A 16,622-nucleotide genomic window follows, 5' to 3' on the forward strand; every position below is an offset into this window, starting at 1 on the left:
GGCGGCGGCGGCGGCGGCTCCGCGCCGCAGTGCGGGGGAGGCGCGGGCAGCCGGCACCGGCCTGCGCGCCGGGCCCCGGGCGGGGAGGCAGCGCTGCGGGGACTAACGCAGGCGGTGTGCGCTGGGGCCAGACCCACCTCTGGGCTGCAAGCAAGCAAGTTAAAAAATACATATATATACCAATAATCTCCCAACAGTTTCTTATTGCAAAGGAGTTAAAACCTCAAAATAGCTGCTCCGGGTAGTCCCAGAGAGAAGTTTCTCTGAAACGTGCTGTATCTGTGGGCTTGGGAGGCTTTTAGGGATAGCTGTGAAAATGCCCCAGCAGCTGAAACTAAGTTGGAGCTGTAGCTAAAAATGACGGTTCCAGGTTCCTTAAGCTAGCAAAGAATAATCTAAAGGAGACGTGAAGAAAAGTTGTATGATTAAAAGCTAAAATTTTGTGTGTATATGTAGTGCTCAGTTTRGTAGTCCAGGGTTTTTTTCCCAGAAAAACCCTTGCTTTGCTTGTTCAAAAATAAGTGAATGTTGCAGGGCTGAGATAATACCTATTTTGCTGCATTTTCGTAACTCTGCTTTTTTTATCTTCATACATTTCTACATAAAAACCGCCAAGATGTACTTGAATTTTGCTAGAGGTCTAATTATTTGGGGATTTTGTCCTTAGTTTGCTTTCCTTGCACCTGGAAAATAAACTAGCTTTGCACCTGGCTGTGTATTAGCCTCTGATAACACAGGTGTTCTTCCAGGTGAAAATGGAAGCTGTGTACAGGTGCTACTTGTATATTAAAATAAATGGAGAGAGTCTAGCTCTGCCTATTTGAATCACTCAGTTAACCTTGGGATTATGCAGGTGAATTAAATTAAGCAGAAATGTAGGTGTTCACTGAATAGGAACATTAATAAAATAGTTTAGGATCCAGTCTTGCAATTGGATTTGCAGTGACAGATGCTTAGCACCATGTAGATCCTATTGAAATGGATGCCTCAGGTCCATGCTTAAATGTGCCTATAGACCTATAMGTACATCTAATCTGTGTATAAATACGTCTTTTTTAATTGCATGTTTTAAGCATCTGAATTTTGAAGTTGTAYCTCCATTTTCAGGCACTTGGTCTCCAACAAGTAGTTTGTGAATAACAAAACTAGTAAGCCCAGTCACCAAYGGGTTAGGAAGTTTATGGAATAGCCGTAAACTTCCCTCTGCTGCAGTGACATAGCTCCTTTGCAGGTTTCCTATGATATGTCTTCTGGATGACAGACATTAAATGTTACAGTCAGGACAGAGCTACGCTTCTGGTTGCTTGGGAGCCACCACCTGGTCAAAACAAATRGTGGGTTAAGCTGCATGTTCCCCGGCGTGGGAAGCCGATGGAGAGATTTCTATTATCGTCCTGAAAGCAGATCTTCAGGAAACTCGTAGGTATGAAAAAGCTTTATGCTCGGTTTTTGATCCCTTTGTCAAACTGGTCACTGGGTTGGAAGCTCCTGGAAAGGCGTCAGAGAGGAAGGGAAGAAGGGAAGGGAAAGAACTGGGCTGACACACAGTTATACGGTCCAAGTCTTATTTTTTTAAGAGACTGGCTAAAAATATATGCCCTACAATAAATCCCAGAATTAAACCGGACAGTTTGAATCTATATACACTCATTACCATAGTATCTAAAGTGTATTCCAGTAATGCATGTCACATGTTGTTCTTTAATCCTCTCCTCAGGAGAAGTGGGTATAGTTGTGTCTTGGTTTCAGAAAGATTTCTGTGTGTGTATGACTGGAGGGAATTTATTTTATATTTTGTCTACGTAGTTTTGATCAGTCATACAGTTTAAGTAGCCTCAGTTCCTGCAGTTCATTTCACATTCAAAAGAGACACCTGAAAATGTTTGTCTCCTGGACAAACTCACTTTACCTTTTTTGGAGAGTTAGCCTGTTCTCTGTTCTCACAGCTTCCAGATATCTTGGGCACGTGCCATGTATCACCTGAAGATAAAGACCAAGAACTAGAGTTTGATTTGAAATACTATGAGAAGTGAGGGTAGAGGGTGTTTTTTGCCAGGGAAGCACAAGTCAGTGCATTCAGTTGAGTTCCCTAATGGCTGTTCCTTAATCCTTCCTGTTCAGGTGTACGCCCCAGCTCCCACTCTGCCCAGCAGGAACTCAGGTGGATGGAGGCTTCTCGCCAGCAGGAGGTGGTAGAAAACCCATGTCATACAGGTACAGTATAACGAGGCTGACTAGAAGCTGATGCTGTCACTGAGCAAAAATATGAGCTATGAGCTTGCAAACACTTGCATGCGTGCACATGTTGCTGCACTTGTAGCTTATCTAGATGGCTGTGTGCTTCAAGATAAATGCATGCACAAGACTGAAATAAAGTTTCACAACTTTCAGAATCAGCTGAGTCTACATAAAGATTCATTTATTTTTGTTACTCTGGGAATTAGATGCTAATAAGTAAGTGAAACATATAGTTTAGAAGCCAGGAACCAAAAGGGTTCTATGCTYTGTGGAAAATATTTCTTAAGGAACCAAGAGGGTTTGGAAAGGCCCAATTTGGACTAGGAGCACATTGTGCTAGAAGTGTCATACTAGATAAACCCTACTATGGAGTGTCTGCAATTTAAACACACAAATTGTTGGAAAAGTGGAACATATAACCAAGTTAGCCTGGTGGGTATTTGTTATTTATAGTTACTGGAGGAAGATAGGGTATTGTGTGTCTGTTTTTTAATTGGGCAGAAGTAGGAAGTAGGTTTCTTCCTTATGCATTCAAGCTCTTTTTACATTATAGAGATACAACATTATGGGGCTTTGTGTTCCTGCCAACATTCACTGTCAAAAGAATAAATTGCCAGTTTTCACAATGTTTACATATGCCTCCATAAATACATATTCAGCAGGGGCATTTGTCTTCTCATTTTAAAGTTGCACTTTWAATATGTGATTAGAGAGATGCATGTGCTGGGAGTCCACTGCATTTAATATATATAAAAAAAAGAAAAAATGCTCAGCTTTACATATAGTATTTCCTTTATTGTTTTGGGAAGATGAGAATGGCAGATCTCTTAGTTATGCTGTCACAATGTCACTGGCTCATTCTCCCAAAATATCAAAGGAAATTGGAAATAGTTAACTATTTGAGGCAAAGTTCTGGTCCCACTGAGGTTAATACACTTTTTGCCTATGGGATCACAGATTCACATTACAGTTTTTAGGACTGCTAATGTCAGAGAAATGGAAAATGACTCAGAAACACTTTCTTATCTGATCTACTTAGAACATGTGAAATCTTAGACAGTGAATGAATTATTCTTCCATGGAGCAGAGAGGCTGGCTTCAGAAGAACTGGTAGCCTGCTAGAGTTTTTCGTTTCAGTGYTCCTCAGGGAGAACTAGTGAATTTAACAGAGAGGGGACTAACATATTTTGCAACCTTAACACGACATAACTGCAATGAAAAGCCTTACAGGAGCACCTGTGGGCCAAAATGAACAGGCAGCCCCTTGCTCAGTCACCTTCTGCTGCAGTTTTTCCATCTGGAAATGAGTACAGCACAGCTTCTCCCCTGAGTTCTGCCATCAATGCTCCAAATTCAGATGTTTCCACTTCCTGTCTTTGCAGCCAAACCAATGGGAAGAGGGTTCCTCTTCTTTAAAAGAGAACAATAACATCTCAGATACTGATGAGAATTTCCCAATTTCTAGAGTCTAGACCCTCTGCATGTACATTGGTCTATGATGACCTACCTCACACACCTAAATCTGCTTACACTGACAAAGAGAATGGGCTGGGGCATGCACAATGCAGGATTATTTTTGATCCTGCACAGGAAGAAGAGGCAGTCACTCCTCACTGTATTATATGCAAACAGAACTCACAGCCAAATGCAGTGGAAAACCTCTATCTCACTGATAAAGGCTAGGCCATAGACAAAAGCTATTATAAAAATCCTCTTATCGTTCACTTCACAAAATAAAAGAAGTAAATCTGGCACTAGCTATAAAAGAAAACTACCCCAGTCTGAATGAATAAGGAATGCAAAATTTATCATCTATTGAATGATTAAGAAGTCTGGTTTTGGTTTCCATTTTTTTCCCCAAAACAGACCTTACTAAAAATAAACAAAGGAAAAATTGCTCTCTGATGGCTATTCAGCCTCCATCAGTGATGTATATTGGGAAATGGGCAAGTCCACATGACCTCTGTCCTTAGTATCTTAGTGATAATAATGGTATATTTTGAAAGGCACTTGAAGAACTATGGATGAAAAGTGCTGTATGTCATGGTTATCTATTATGAAACCTTCATATGGAAAAATCTGTTCACTCTGAAACCATCTCAGATTATAGGAAGGAAGAGAATGGCGCTTGTCTGCTGATACAGAACTAATTTAGACCTATTAGTTAACAGTAAACTGCAGTATACTTAAAAATTTGACTAGCATTATAAACTGCATGAAGTATAAAAGTTTTTGCCCCTAAGCACCTCTTCTTCCCTTTCAAAAGTGATGAAAAGCACTGTGGGTAAACAAAACTATGCTGCGGCATAGAATGCAAGAAGTATCTTGCTATATCAAGTTTTGCCTTTTTTTTTTGTTGTTGTTGTTAATTTGCTCGTTTGTTTCCTGTTGCTGAAAGCACCATATTTAATGCTTTGCTGGGTTACCCTAGGTGCAGTCACTTACCCTTGGGAAGTTTCAGCTTGTTTTTTGACAATCTATCTCCTCTACTATTCTTCCACTACAGTGCATATAACCACATCGGGATAAAACAGAAGGCTCTGTAGGTAAAAGTAAGGTTATGAAATAAACAGATTACTTATAGAGCATTCTAATGGCTACAACTTCAGGTTTAGGTCAAACAGCTGATCTGAACGGCTGATAGGAAACCTCAAAATAGGTTTAATGAGGTGCTTAAACTGATGTGCTGCTCTTGAGTTCTTGCAAATCTAGTAAAGCTTTCCCATATGATGCCACTCTCTCTGCAGACTTCAGGAAATGAGGTGCTATGAAGTGGAAGTTTCTAAGTCCTATAAACCTCATGGTACAGTTACATGATGTGGCTGAACTTACCTAAAGCTCTCTGCTACAAAAAGGGTGTAGTTCACCCCTCTGGGAGCTCTCAGGTACTTTCAGGCCCCTTACAGAGTGGACTCAAGTTGCTGAATTGTCAGAAGGTTTTAATTTCTCAGCCCCACCTGCCCAGGAAGTTTTCATTTTGCAGAATCCAGCAGAGCTGGTTTAGCAAATGATCTATCAAAGGCTAAAGCCACACAGGATGGGACCACAGAGGAGAGAGGGAGTAGAACTGTCCACTATCATTACCTGGGTTCTTGTCAAACCATACTCCAAAAGCTAAAGTCTGTAATGAACCTAGTGAATCTGTTTGCTGGCCTGTGTGTTGTGCCTTGATTCTTTGCAATATGAAGACCGCATTGGTAAGTGTCTTTGTTTACATTTCTAATAATGAGACAAGATTGAATACCACAATGACAGAAAGAACAGAAATGCAACAGGTGTAGATTAGCTTCTGTTTAGAGGGACCTATTAAGTAGAGCAAAAATACAAACACTTTTCTTCAGTGTTTATTACAGACTATTCAGCCTGAAACAGTTGACTATCTCTTAACGTGTCTGTCTTCTCCTCCTGAAAATATACTTAACATCGACACTCTATCTGCCCACCTTACATCCTTCCAGTGAAGCACTAACAGAACTGCAGTATCCCTAGATAAAAGAGTATTGAAATTGCTAAATGGATTTGCAGTTGCGTTGCAGGGTAAACTGAAATGTGATTCCTGACTGTCAGAAAGCATAAAGACCAAGCTGAGCTACCAAAGAACTCTAGCCCATTGGTCTAAGAACCATTCCCATAATGTATTTAGAGAAACTCTCTGGTCACTGGGCTTGTACAGGCAGAGAATTATGCCACATTCATCCCTAAACATGGCAACAGACCATATATTATTTTTTATTTTTATCTTTTTTAAGAGCATAGGTAGGTTTAAGGGAGAAGTCACATTGTCTTAGGCCAGCAAATTTTTAATGAAACTCTTCAGGTTTCTTGCTTCCATTTTACACTCTGAAATTAGAAAGTTGTGTTTGGAGTTAATAAATCTTGCTTCTATTGCAGGTTTAATTCTGTTGGCTCAATCACACTTCATTTTTTCTTTCTTTTTTTTYCCCTCAGCTGTGGCTGGGGTTAACTCAAGCACTAAAGAACTCAAAGCTCATTGTAGTAGATGTGAGCGGCTTATGTGCAACATGTTCATCCCATTAAAAGAAAAACAATACATTCAGTGCTCGTGTATGAGTAATAACTATATCAAATTGTAATGATTGTTTTTTAACTATGACTCTGATTCAGTTAGCTTTCTGTCTTTAATCAGGTGTTCTTTTCATTTACAATAACTGCCCTCTTCTCCATTTTAAAATAAGCACTTAGGACACATTGTTAAACTTCTCCAAAGAGGCCTCTTACAGACCTACAGCTTACAGGTACTAACAATCTGGAAGCACATTTCATTTTATCTGAAAAGCCAAATAATTAGCATAGCAGCAGATGAATGGTACACGAAAGGTTGCTACTCAGGCAGCTGGGTGGGACTACTAATACAAAACAGAATATAGGTCATCAAATTTTTCAAAAAACAGGTACCATAAATTCTAAGAAAAGTAAGGCCTGATAATGAATACTGCCCTTTCACATCATTGATGTTGCAAAATCCTTTTATATCCACACCAGAACAGCTGTGTTTTCTTCACTGGTTTTCATTATTTTGCAGCTCGAACTTTGTTAGCTGGTCCTCAAACTTTYGAATGTCTACTCGATGCTTCATTAGGAACTTCCCGTTTAAATGAAATACAGGTATGTCATATTTGTATTTATCATACCATGATGAGTTTTCTGGAAGGGTAATATCCACCTCCTGCAAAATAAACTGCGACAGACAAGAAATACATGTTAGTACATACTGGACACTGAAAAGCAGTATCTGCTTGCTTTTTGATTTTCTTCAGATGTGCAATACTACTTTCTTTTGGCTTTTGGCTGTATTCTTCCATGTTGTAGACAACTTTTGTTGGCATAACACATATATAGCCACAAACTTTGTCTGTATGTCTGCAAAGACCCTCTGTCTAATCCAGCAAGACATACTTGATGCCCTATGCAGAACCACTCTCCTGTGAGCATCAGCCGCAACCAAAATGTGGCTGGCAACACAGCAGCTTCTTGTCAAGCAGCAGAGTGCACTACCTTTTMAATACTACTATTAACAACCTCTTCCTTCAAGACAGAGATCAAAACTGATGGAATAACACCAAAAATTGTGCCATGAAATAAAATACTTGTAGTTCCTCATCTCTCAGGAATTTCTTCCCAACATCCTTCCCAAATAATGTTACCTGCCTCATAGAAGTTGTAAATGTTGCTACAGGCCAGGGAAATATTATTTACAGAAACATAGATTTTAAAAACTTTTGCAGCGAAGTATATATTGATTTCATTTGCTAAGACTTATTTGAGTTGCAGTGTTGGAGAATGCTTTTGGATAATGAGTTTTATGGAAATCAGTGCTGAAATTGTCTTGGAGAGGTCAMCCATGAAATAATAAGGGATGCAAATAAATCCAAGCAATCTTCTTTTACAAAGAAAGAATCCTGATCAACTATTCTTTCTATATATGAAATGTATACAGTATTGTAATACATTACCCTTTTCTTATGTGGCTCAAGCACTTCTTTGGCTTCATCACATAGAGGGCATGGTTTCTAAAGGCAAATACAATAAAATATGCACATCATTTGTGCTGTAAAGTAACATGTGCAGAGAGGAGTGATTATTGCTGTAAATGTGTGTTCCCTCCCCCTTTCCACCCCATTTCTGTCTTYGTGTTTTGTAAATCTCCGTTTTATCAGTACAGCACAGTCTAACATAGAGCAAACTTCTTGCATCAGCCACAAAACTTATGCGTTCCTTATCTGCTTTTTTTTCAATCTCATGATACAAATTAATAGTTTTCAATTGTTTTTTTAATAAGCTTATTCATGAACATAGCTTGGAAGATCACACACAGATCCTTTCTTGTATTTAGCAGCAGTGCTTATTGAAGATGTTGCCATCACCAGCTGAAAACAACTGCCAGTACCACTCTTGTTGGAAGAAGAACGAAGGAATCGTGAGTAATTTCTGATCTGTTTCAGATCCAGTCACTTGGGTCAGTCCACATAACAAAAGAAGGTGGCTTGAGATAACTGTCTGATTCTGCCTGTAACGGATTAAAGCACAATCTTTTCCACCTGCAGAGCTGGAGGACATCAACGTCCAGCAGAGGGAAGTGATAAACAGCTGCAGTGCTTTGACCTGTTATGTGGTCAGATTTGGGGGGTTCCAAACCCCTCCCCCAAACCCTCCTTTCTGAAACTCCTTTGTCTTTTGCCGCCATAGCTGTACAGCTGACTTCTGCTATCATGCATTGTGATTGTTAGAGCAAGTGCATATCTGAAAGTGTGATTCACATGGAGGCACGTGCTTCCATGTTTGTCATGGCATAATTTGGCCCTGTCCATCTGCCCTGAAATATTGCTCCCCACACACACACTTAAAGCCTTCTTGGGGCTTGTTTAAACAGACAGTTAATCTGAAGCAACGGTTTCTTACTTTCTCTGTGTGAATCAATTGCAGTTAAATATTCTACTTTTAATTCACACACTAATCTAAATTGTCTTTCCTGTATAGACAAGTCTTTGTGCTTTGAAGACCTATGCAAGATGCTGATGATCAACAGTTCCATGTTTTTCTTGCTAGTGCTTGTCACATTTGGAGGGACTGAAGTGACAAAGTCCTGAAGGTATGTATATCGGTGACTGAGAGGAACAACACAGAATCCTACTCATCAGTTTTGGAACATGCCAGGTTCCTTACAGTGGAAGTAGGAAACCTTCAATTTTCTTAGGATTGCAGAAAGCTTTCTAACATAATAGTTACACAAAAGCATTTGAAAAACTAAGTTGACTCCTGAGAAACAAAATGATTTTGCTCCTGCTCTGATGGCAAGCCTAAGCATGCACGCTGTACTAATAAAACTGGATCTATTTTAAAATATTTTAAAGTAGAGCAGTGTAACAGTAGGTGTCTACCATGCTTTATGTTACTTTGTAATAGTGTTGCCTGGGTAGAGTTGTCTAAGACAACCTCCTACCTGAGGTGCACGTTACAGTAGCAAAAGAAAATCCTGCTGCTGAGACAGTAAAAAACCCTTGMCAGAGTGACATATGCTGTGCTGATGGCTAAACCTGTTAGACAATACACAAGGTGGAAAGGACATTTTTATTTCTACAGATAATCCCCATGTATCCTGCAGGCTTAGACTGCCGTTTTACGGCCGTTTTAAGCTGGCACTGATACTGAAGGAAGCAGACCCATCTTCCTGCCACCAATTGTTTTGTGCTGGTATAAGCACTCATGCAGCTGCACAATACAGCTAGACAGGAGAACTGATCTGAGTTAACAGTAACCTTAGGGAGTGCGGAGGGGTGGAAAAATGCATATATTTTTAACCTGGATCAGTTCCTGCATGAATGCTCATATTGCATAAAAGGAGCCTGTGAGAGGAAAACCATTTGAAAATTGCAGACCCCTTCCTTCTCCTCCTCTTCTCTTCTCTTTTTAAAAATAGTAAGGAGGGGGGAAAAATGAGTTAATTAGCATAAACTAAGAGCACAGATTAGATTTGTTATAAAGTAGTCTGCATTTTGCTCTGCAATAGCCAGTGATACCAGACATGAAAAGCATTTTAAGTTAAGAGTATATTCAATAAAAGAGGACAGTTTAGAAACTGCTCATGGAAATTTGATTACATACAGTATCTTAGTAGTTTGAAATTTTTGTGACACAAAAAATCATACAAAAAGCTTTTTTCTAATTATTAACTGTAAAGTTAATTATTTCCTACCTCCTTCTCACCTTTGGATTGTGAGTAAGTTGATGCTGAAACAGCCAGCAGAGAGAGAGCTGCTAACTTCACAGTATGTTTTTCATATAACATGTACTCCATTGATTAAGAAACAACTGCTGACTTTTTTTTAACCTATTCCTATGTAACATAGCTAGGGATAAAATGAATCCGCACATTGTGCAGGATGATAAAACTGCTTTAATCGCATATATTTCTGACAAATACTACTCTCCTGATTTCAAAATTCCCTGTACTTTGCTCATTTCTATTTATTCTCCCCTCAAACACTATGTAAAATATATAAAATGCAGCACAGCTAGTATGCTGTGAAGCAGAAGGAGAGCAGTTTAGGTTTTGAAATGTGCAATTCTATAAAAAGTGTAAAAGAGCTCTGAAAAGAACACTGACCCTCAATGATAATTCCATCCTGGAAAGTGACAGCCTACAAATGACAATTCTTGCTCATCAGATGTGTTTTCCACATATGCTTACGGTCCTCTCTGTTAACACCATAAACCTTTGCCTGCATTTTCTTCTTGTTAGCTTAACGCAGCTAGTAAAGCAAAAGGAGAGCTAACCAGAATTTGTTTTTTCTGTTGCACTATTAATACTACTTTAATATGTTTTCAGTCTCAGAGGCAGTGCTGAAATTCAACAGAAATGCTTTGAAGAGTCTACATTAGCCACTCATGCTTGTCCCAGGAAGATTAGATGTGACAAGGAAGGAACTCATCTTTGCTCTCCAGCTCCAGTTAGAGAACAATTTTCTACTAGTAAATGGTCTGTAGTGTCACTGAGACGCAGCAAACTTGAAATCTCCATTTGCTGCTTGTAACCAGTTGCTTGCTATGGTCACAGTGACTGGTGAGGCCCAGGGCAAAAGATTCCCTCAAGGTAAAATGCGTAATACTAACCTTCACAAATCTGGGGGAAAAAAGCTAAGGCTGAGCCATTTCATGTGGGATTCATGTACATCAAAGGTGAATAGCTTTATTCTGTATACTAACTTTTACCTTGGTGAACAAAGTCAGCACTGGTTTATTTGCACTGGCTGAACAGAGTTGTCTCCTCAGTGGACTAGAAGAATGTCTCGCCAGCTGCATTGTTCTGCTCAGGAAATGAAGCACCATTATCCTGTTAAGGCAAAAATGAAATGCATAGTTTAATTGCTTTGTGGTAAGATATAACTCATAAAATTCAATTTTAAGGTAAATGCGGTGCTTCAATAGTAGTTCTAAAATACACGCAGTCAAACCATTTTCCCAGCATTTTTATGTTCAAATTCTCAACGCATTAATCAGAAAAATAGTTTACTATGCAGCAGGCCAGAAACAATTTTGGGTAGCTCAAGAAGTGTAGCTCCATTTAAAAAGAATATTATATTTTCTTGCTGAAAGGCCTCTTTTAAATTCTTTAACATAAATGCTGACATAAATACATTACGCTATTTCAACTAGACATGTGCCAGTAAGAATTACATGATATTAACAAAATGCAAAGTGCTGTGCTTTGAACTTCAGTAATCTTACTGCAGTGGTTGGCATAAATATTCTACTTACTCAAAATTATTCCATCAAACAACTAATCTGTACCTAATCAGAACGTTAAAATAATGCTTCCTGCAAGGAATAAAAAGCTGAAGCCAAGATGATTTAACTCTGTAATATTAAAAGCATGCACATTACCCTGAGTCCTTCCTATGACAGCAAATTAATTTATGAAAGATGGTGATGGGTTTGTGGTTTCTTTGGGGAGGTTTAAGTCAATTTAGTGTTGTTGAAGGGGGCCATATTGGAGACTTGCAGTCATGTATTCATAATAACACTAATAACAGCAGTGCTTCTTCCACAGATGCATCTTAATGGATCTTTACAAGACATTCTAGAATTGAAAGGCAAGAAACAGAAGCAAAAGAGAGGCTACACTGAGACTGTTGTCAAAGATCTTTATGCTGTGTAATTCAAAAGTTGTCACCAGGGTCTACACTGGGACAATCAACTTTCTTTACATAAAGCCAAATTTCACAGCTTCTGTTCAGGAATTGCTTATTTGTATTTTTATTGGCTACAGCTGACAACAAACATGCATTGTATTTGCCTGAGTTTAAACTCTGTAAGTGTGAGGTACAACACAGAACAGTGGCAGGAAGTTGCAATTGATAAGCATGTTTTAGGATGCTCAATAAAAAAGAGCCTAAGGCCACCATTGAATTTCTCAGTCCTAATACTAAATAATTTTGTTTTTAGACAGATGGTTTTGCCAACCCACCCTCTAAGGAAAAACAAAACACTGCAGAGGACTCTGAACTTAAGTTTACTTAACCGATATGTTTCTAAGCAATAGCTATCAGAAAAAATCAAACTGATGGCAGGACATTGCCCCACCAGCTTTCTACACTATCAAAGATGCTCGTTTTTTTCAGAGGACTAAGGTAAGGGTAACTTGAGACACTTCCAGAAGTTACAAAACAAATGCAAAGGAAAGGTATTGCCCTTTGAAAAATATAACTGAACGATCAAATTTCAGATGCTAGGAAAGATTTTTTTTTTTTTTCCTGGACCACATAAAATATGTGGCATAAAATGGAATAAATTGCAATGAACAGGTTGTTAGGTCTGCAGTATACCATTTAGCTTGGGACAGAAAATGCGCTTCAGTTATGTGTGTCATGCTTTATACCACTAAGAAACTCAGCTTCAATAGCTGAGTGGAATCCTTGCTGTCACTGTAAAGTTCCAGGTGACTGGTGCAGCACATGCTGCCACTGGTGATCATCCTTGGCAGCTACTTGGCCAGGTGGAAATCTAATTGTCCAGGATTTTACCTACTAAATACAAAACTAAGCTTGAAACCTTTTGTAAAAATGCAAATCTGGATGACAGTAACTAGCCTTAGTCATATTTAGAAATGTTTACGTCCACAATAAATAGCTGCCCAGAATGGATGTGCTTTTGGCGTAACAAAGTGCAGCATGTGGACTTGTTCACATGCGAGATAAAAATGTCAAAATAAACAGCTCGCGTTTTGGCAAGTTTTTAAATGAATATTTTTGTTACCAATCTGGCAGGTCAAATTTTGTGCCTTCAAAACAAAGGAAAAAAAGGTTGCTGTATGAACAGCAGAATAAATAAAGCCTATATATGGATCTTACTCCTTCCTATACACATACATCTGCACAAAATGACTTTGGTTTCCTTCTTTATCCTCCCTTTTCAGGTACCTTCCAGATGCCCCAAATACTGGCTGAAAGAAGCAGCACATGCAGATAGGCAGAGCTGAGGGTAAGCGGCAGGCTGGGTGCAAGGAGTGACAGCTGAGCTCACAGGGAAGCATTCTTCTCTGGAGAGGTATTTATTTGGATCTTCCTCCTCTACTCTAAGTTTCTCAGAGTACCTATAAATTGTACCAGCCTCTCTGAGATCTCTACCCTCTGATAAAATTGAATCCGGTGGTTAACTCCAGCCAAAACAGCAGCTGAAGGGGAACGGATAAAACAATACCAGTACCTAAGCTTTAGGATCTCACACAAAGAAATGGACTTGTGCAGTGTCTCACACGCTTACAAATTTTAAATACTCATAAGCAATACTGTCTTTGGAATTCAAGAACAAACTTTCACCAAACACCAGGCTGCAGCTCCCTGAGCATTCATACTTGTGGACTGGGTATTTCACTTGCATGTAAAAAGGTGTATGAGACTAAACATTGTTAGTTGTTAGTAGATGCCAGACGCAGCCAGCAGGGCTAAAGAAACTTTGCCTTTCCACTGCAAATTCAAATTTGCATCCAATAATATTAGCATGAAATATGCACTGAAAACAGAGTCCTGGCTATCAATTTATTTACCTTTGTAGAATGAGGTGAAGGCCCTACTGTTTTGCCAGTTACAGAAAGATTCAAATGATTAATCTGGATTTTTAAAATGCTCCAGTCATTCTGTGCTATTGCGCCGCCATAAAGTAGTCTGACACATCTAGCCCTAAGCGAGGGTGAGCTGTTGTCAGATGATACCGTGTTGCCACAGTGCAGGAGATGCAGCTTGGCTTCCCTATGCTTCTGAAGCCCACAGTTGCAAGACAGCATCATAAGGATGGAGAGTGGGTGGAAGAGCTGCATTTCACCTGTGCTGAAGTATGGTCCTAGCATAGAGCAACTTCAGCTTCACAGGAACTCAATTGATGTTCCGCTCCAACAGAAATTTGCTTTTAAATTAGTAGGACACTTACTAATCGTATTTATTCGGTTAACTAAAAAGGTTTAGGATAAAACAGAAGAGCTGTGGCTTTGCACAAACACTGGAGGGTTCTAATTATACTGTGAGGGGTTAAGTACAGTTGCTATCGATCAGAAGCTGATCAAAGGGAAAATCCAATCATCCATCAGGCAGTTTTACTGCAGCAGCTCAATTTATCCGAGCAGCATCCCAGAGCCACACGGCTCTCTACTGCATGCAGATTGCCATGTGGGTTCCCAAATGCTGGCCTGCACTGGGATGAATGAAATTTCTGTAATGCTGAGCTCCAGCATCATGGATCATTTCCATACTGATTTCACCACTGGCACTAAAAAAGGGAAGTGTTGCGCAGACATCCTATAGCCTTCCTTTGCCATGGAATCTATGTAATATCTGTGTTTTATTATGAAGAGACTAAATTTCTAACACCACATACAAAACCTTTCAACGCAACTATTCTGGAGCTCTCCGTAGCCTACCCCCAAGTAATCACAGAGACTTACTTGAGACACTATTAATACGTAAACGGAAAGCCATGAAGCTTGGAAATGCCAAAACTCACCCTCCCTCATACTATAATAGTAAACAATAATCTAACAAGTGATGCTTGAAAGTCTGAACTTGGCCAGTGCTGTTGCCTTTGCAAAGCCAAACTGGACTAATTTGCTATAAACAGAATTTCCACTGGCTGATAAATCCTGGTCTGCTGCAAAAATAAGATGTGACATGAAAACTATCCATTATTAAGGCTAGATAATTAACTGTATAAAAACCTTATCTTAGCATCAGTCATGCAAAGACAAGCAGGACTGCTATTTTTTTTTTTACCAACTACACACTTTTTAATGATACTATATACTCTTAAATAATCTCAACTTCAAGTTCATCAGCATACTCTAGCTCTTTGGTTCCGGATATTTTATATGCATAATTATCAGCACATTTGGACATGATTATGCCCTGATTTCTGTATTTTCTATCCATAAACAAGAGGATGAAATTATTATGAAGTCACAGGTATTTGTCTACATACACTGTACATATCTGCAAGTAATAATTATTTGATTTTTGGAACCCTAAGGTGGATTTGACAGCAGCAGAATTGCTTGGACATATCACATCTCTTTCTGCAAGGTAACAGTAACACATCAGGAACATGAAAACGCAGTTAAATCTGAATAAAATGTAACGCCCTGAATGTTTTCTAGCTCTTTATTTTTAAAGAAACTTTATGAACACCTCTTAAACCAATTCCTACTCTCCATTTATTCCTCATTCTAGTACGATAAAGGGATACAAACTGACGCAGGAACAGGATGGGAAACAGATGCAAAGGAAGAACACATGCTTACGGCCCAGGTCACTGGTGCATTAAAATAGCCTTTCTTCTGTAGACCCTCTTTCAGAGCCAGCTCTGGTCACCAGTGGAAGTGCTCTTGCTGGCAATCTGATCTTGTTAATTTGCTATTTATCGGGTAGATACTGAACAATAAAATAGGGAGCCACAAGAGGAGACCAAGCAGCGTGCACAAGCAGCATACTGTGTCCTATAGCTGCTTGGCTCCACATACGGTTTTTAACCTCAGAAGCTTTTCAGAGGAGGGTCTCAAAATATATGGGAGCAACTCTTTTTGCAGAGGCACAGAAACACTAACGTACCAGGTTTTACACCAGTTCCTGATAAACATATTCAGGAATACCCCTTGCTGCTGTGAGGTGACGCAAAATACCAAGCGATGCATATTCCTACACATTTTCTCCAATCTACAGTAATCTGAGGTAAATGCCGTAAATACGTTGTATTCCCTCCTGCAAAAGACTAAAGGCATCATTTCGTCCTAACGTGCACCAATTTATGCCCAGTGCAACCGCTAAAAGCGTATCCGTTCCGGACTGCGGCTTGAGGCACGGTTTCCAAATTCAAACCATTTCGGAAACGTTTGGTAGGCTGCTCTAACAGCTACCAAATCATTTCAGCAGGCTAAAGAACTTGCAGAGGCTGTGGACTGTTATCATAAAGATACATAATAACGCTTAAAGGCCCTTTTTAAATGTCTCCTTTTGAGCTCTCAAAGGAAACTTTTTAGTGAAACGACCCACTTCGCCTCAAGGGGCCGCGGTGCCGCGTCTTCTCATTACCCTCTGCTACGAGAAAGCCCCATTTCCTCTGAAGACATTTTGCTAAATCAGGAACGTCCTCTATAGAGCAGAAGAGTCAAGATCGCTTTAAAAAAAAAAAAATAAAAAAAGTAAAAAGTTAATCTGCTGCGGCTGTGAGCAGCTCCGCTAGCAAATTACCGCGGAGGGTCGCAGGAGCAGCCGCCTCGCTCGCAGCTAAGCCGGGCCGCAGAGCGGCGCGCCGCCTCCCCCGGCCGGTTCCCGCCGGTTCCCGCCGGTTCCCGCCGCGCCGCACCTGCCGCTCAGCCGCGGGGA

At 39.8% G+C, this 16,622-nt stretch overlaps 2 protein-coding genes across 5 annotated transcripts in view; both read right to left on the reverse strand.

The window, feature by feature from the left end:
• MARCHF3 (membrane associated ring-CH-type finger 3) overlaps nt 1–6,910 on the reverse strand; it is a 79,257-nt gene extending 72,347 nt beyond the window's left edge. The window contains exon 1 of one of the 2 annotated variants that reach the window (XM_085323241.1): nt 6,891–6,910. The gene's annotated coding sequence lies outside the window, so the exon portion shown is untranslated. Of the gene's footprint in view, nt 1–1,909; nt 2,013–6,890 lie in introns of those variants that run through there. The other variant, XM_085323245.1, reaches the window with a different exon arrangement.
• Nucleotides 5,567–16,622, reverse strand: CUNH5orf63 (chromosome unknown C5orf63 homolog). Of its 3 annotated transcripts, XM_085323247.1 has the most exons (5): nt 16,603–16,622; nt 16,329–16,413; nt 10,969–11,089; nt 7,713–7,769; nt 5,567–6,937 (listed from the first exon to the last, which is right to left on the reverse strand). In XM_085323247.1, exons 2-5 carry the CDS (start codon nt 16,364–16,366, stop codon nt 6,758–6,760), a joined length of 396 nt encoding a protein of 131 aa, XP_085179373.1. In that variant the 5' UTR covers nt 16,367–16,413; nt 16,603–16,622; the 3' UTR covers nt 5,567–6,757. The 3 variants fall into 3 exon arrangements, with proteins under 3 accessions (XP_085179373.1, XP_085179374.1, XP_085179375.1); XM_085323248.1 differs by lacking the exon at nt 16,329–16,413 and having other exon boundaries at nt 16,603–16,616; XM_085323249.1 differs by lacking the exons at nt 16,329–16,413; nt 16,603–16,622 and adding an exon at nt 16,488–16,591.

This window comes from Rhea americana, unplaced genomic scaffold, assembly GCF_003343005.1.
Source record: "Rhea americana isolate MKP2758 unplaced genomic scaffold, rheAme1 scaffold_83, whole genome shotgun sequence".
Taxonomy (NCBI): domain Eukaryota; kingdom Metazoa; phylum Chordata; class Aves; order Rheiformes; family Rheidae; genus Rhea; species Rhea americana.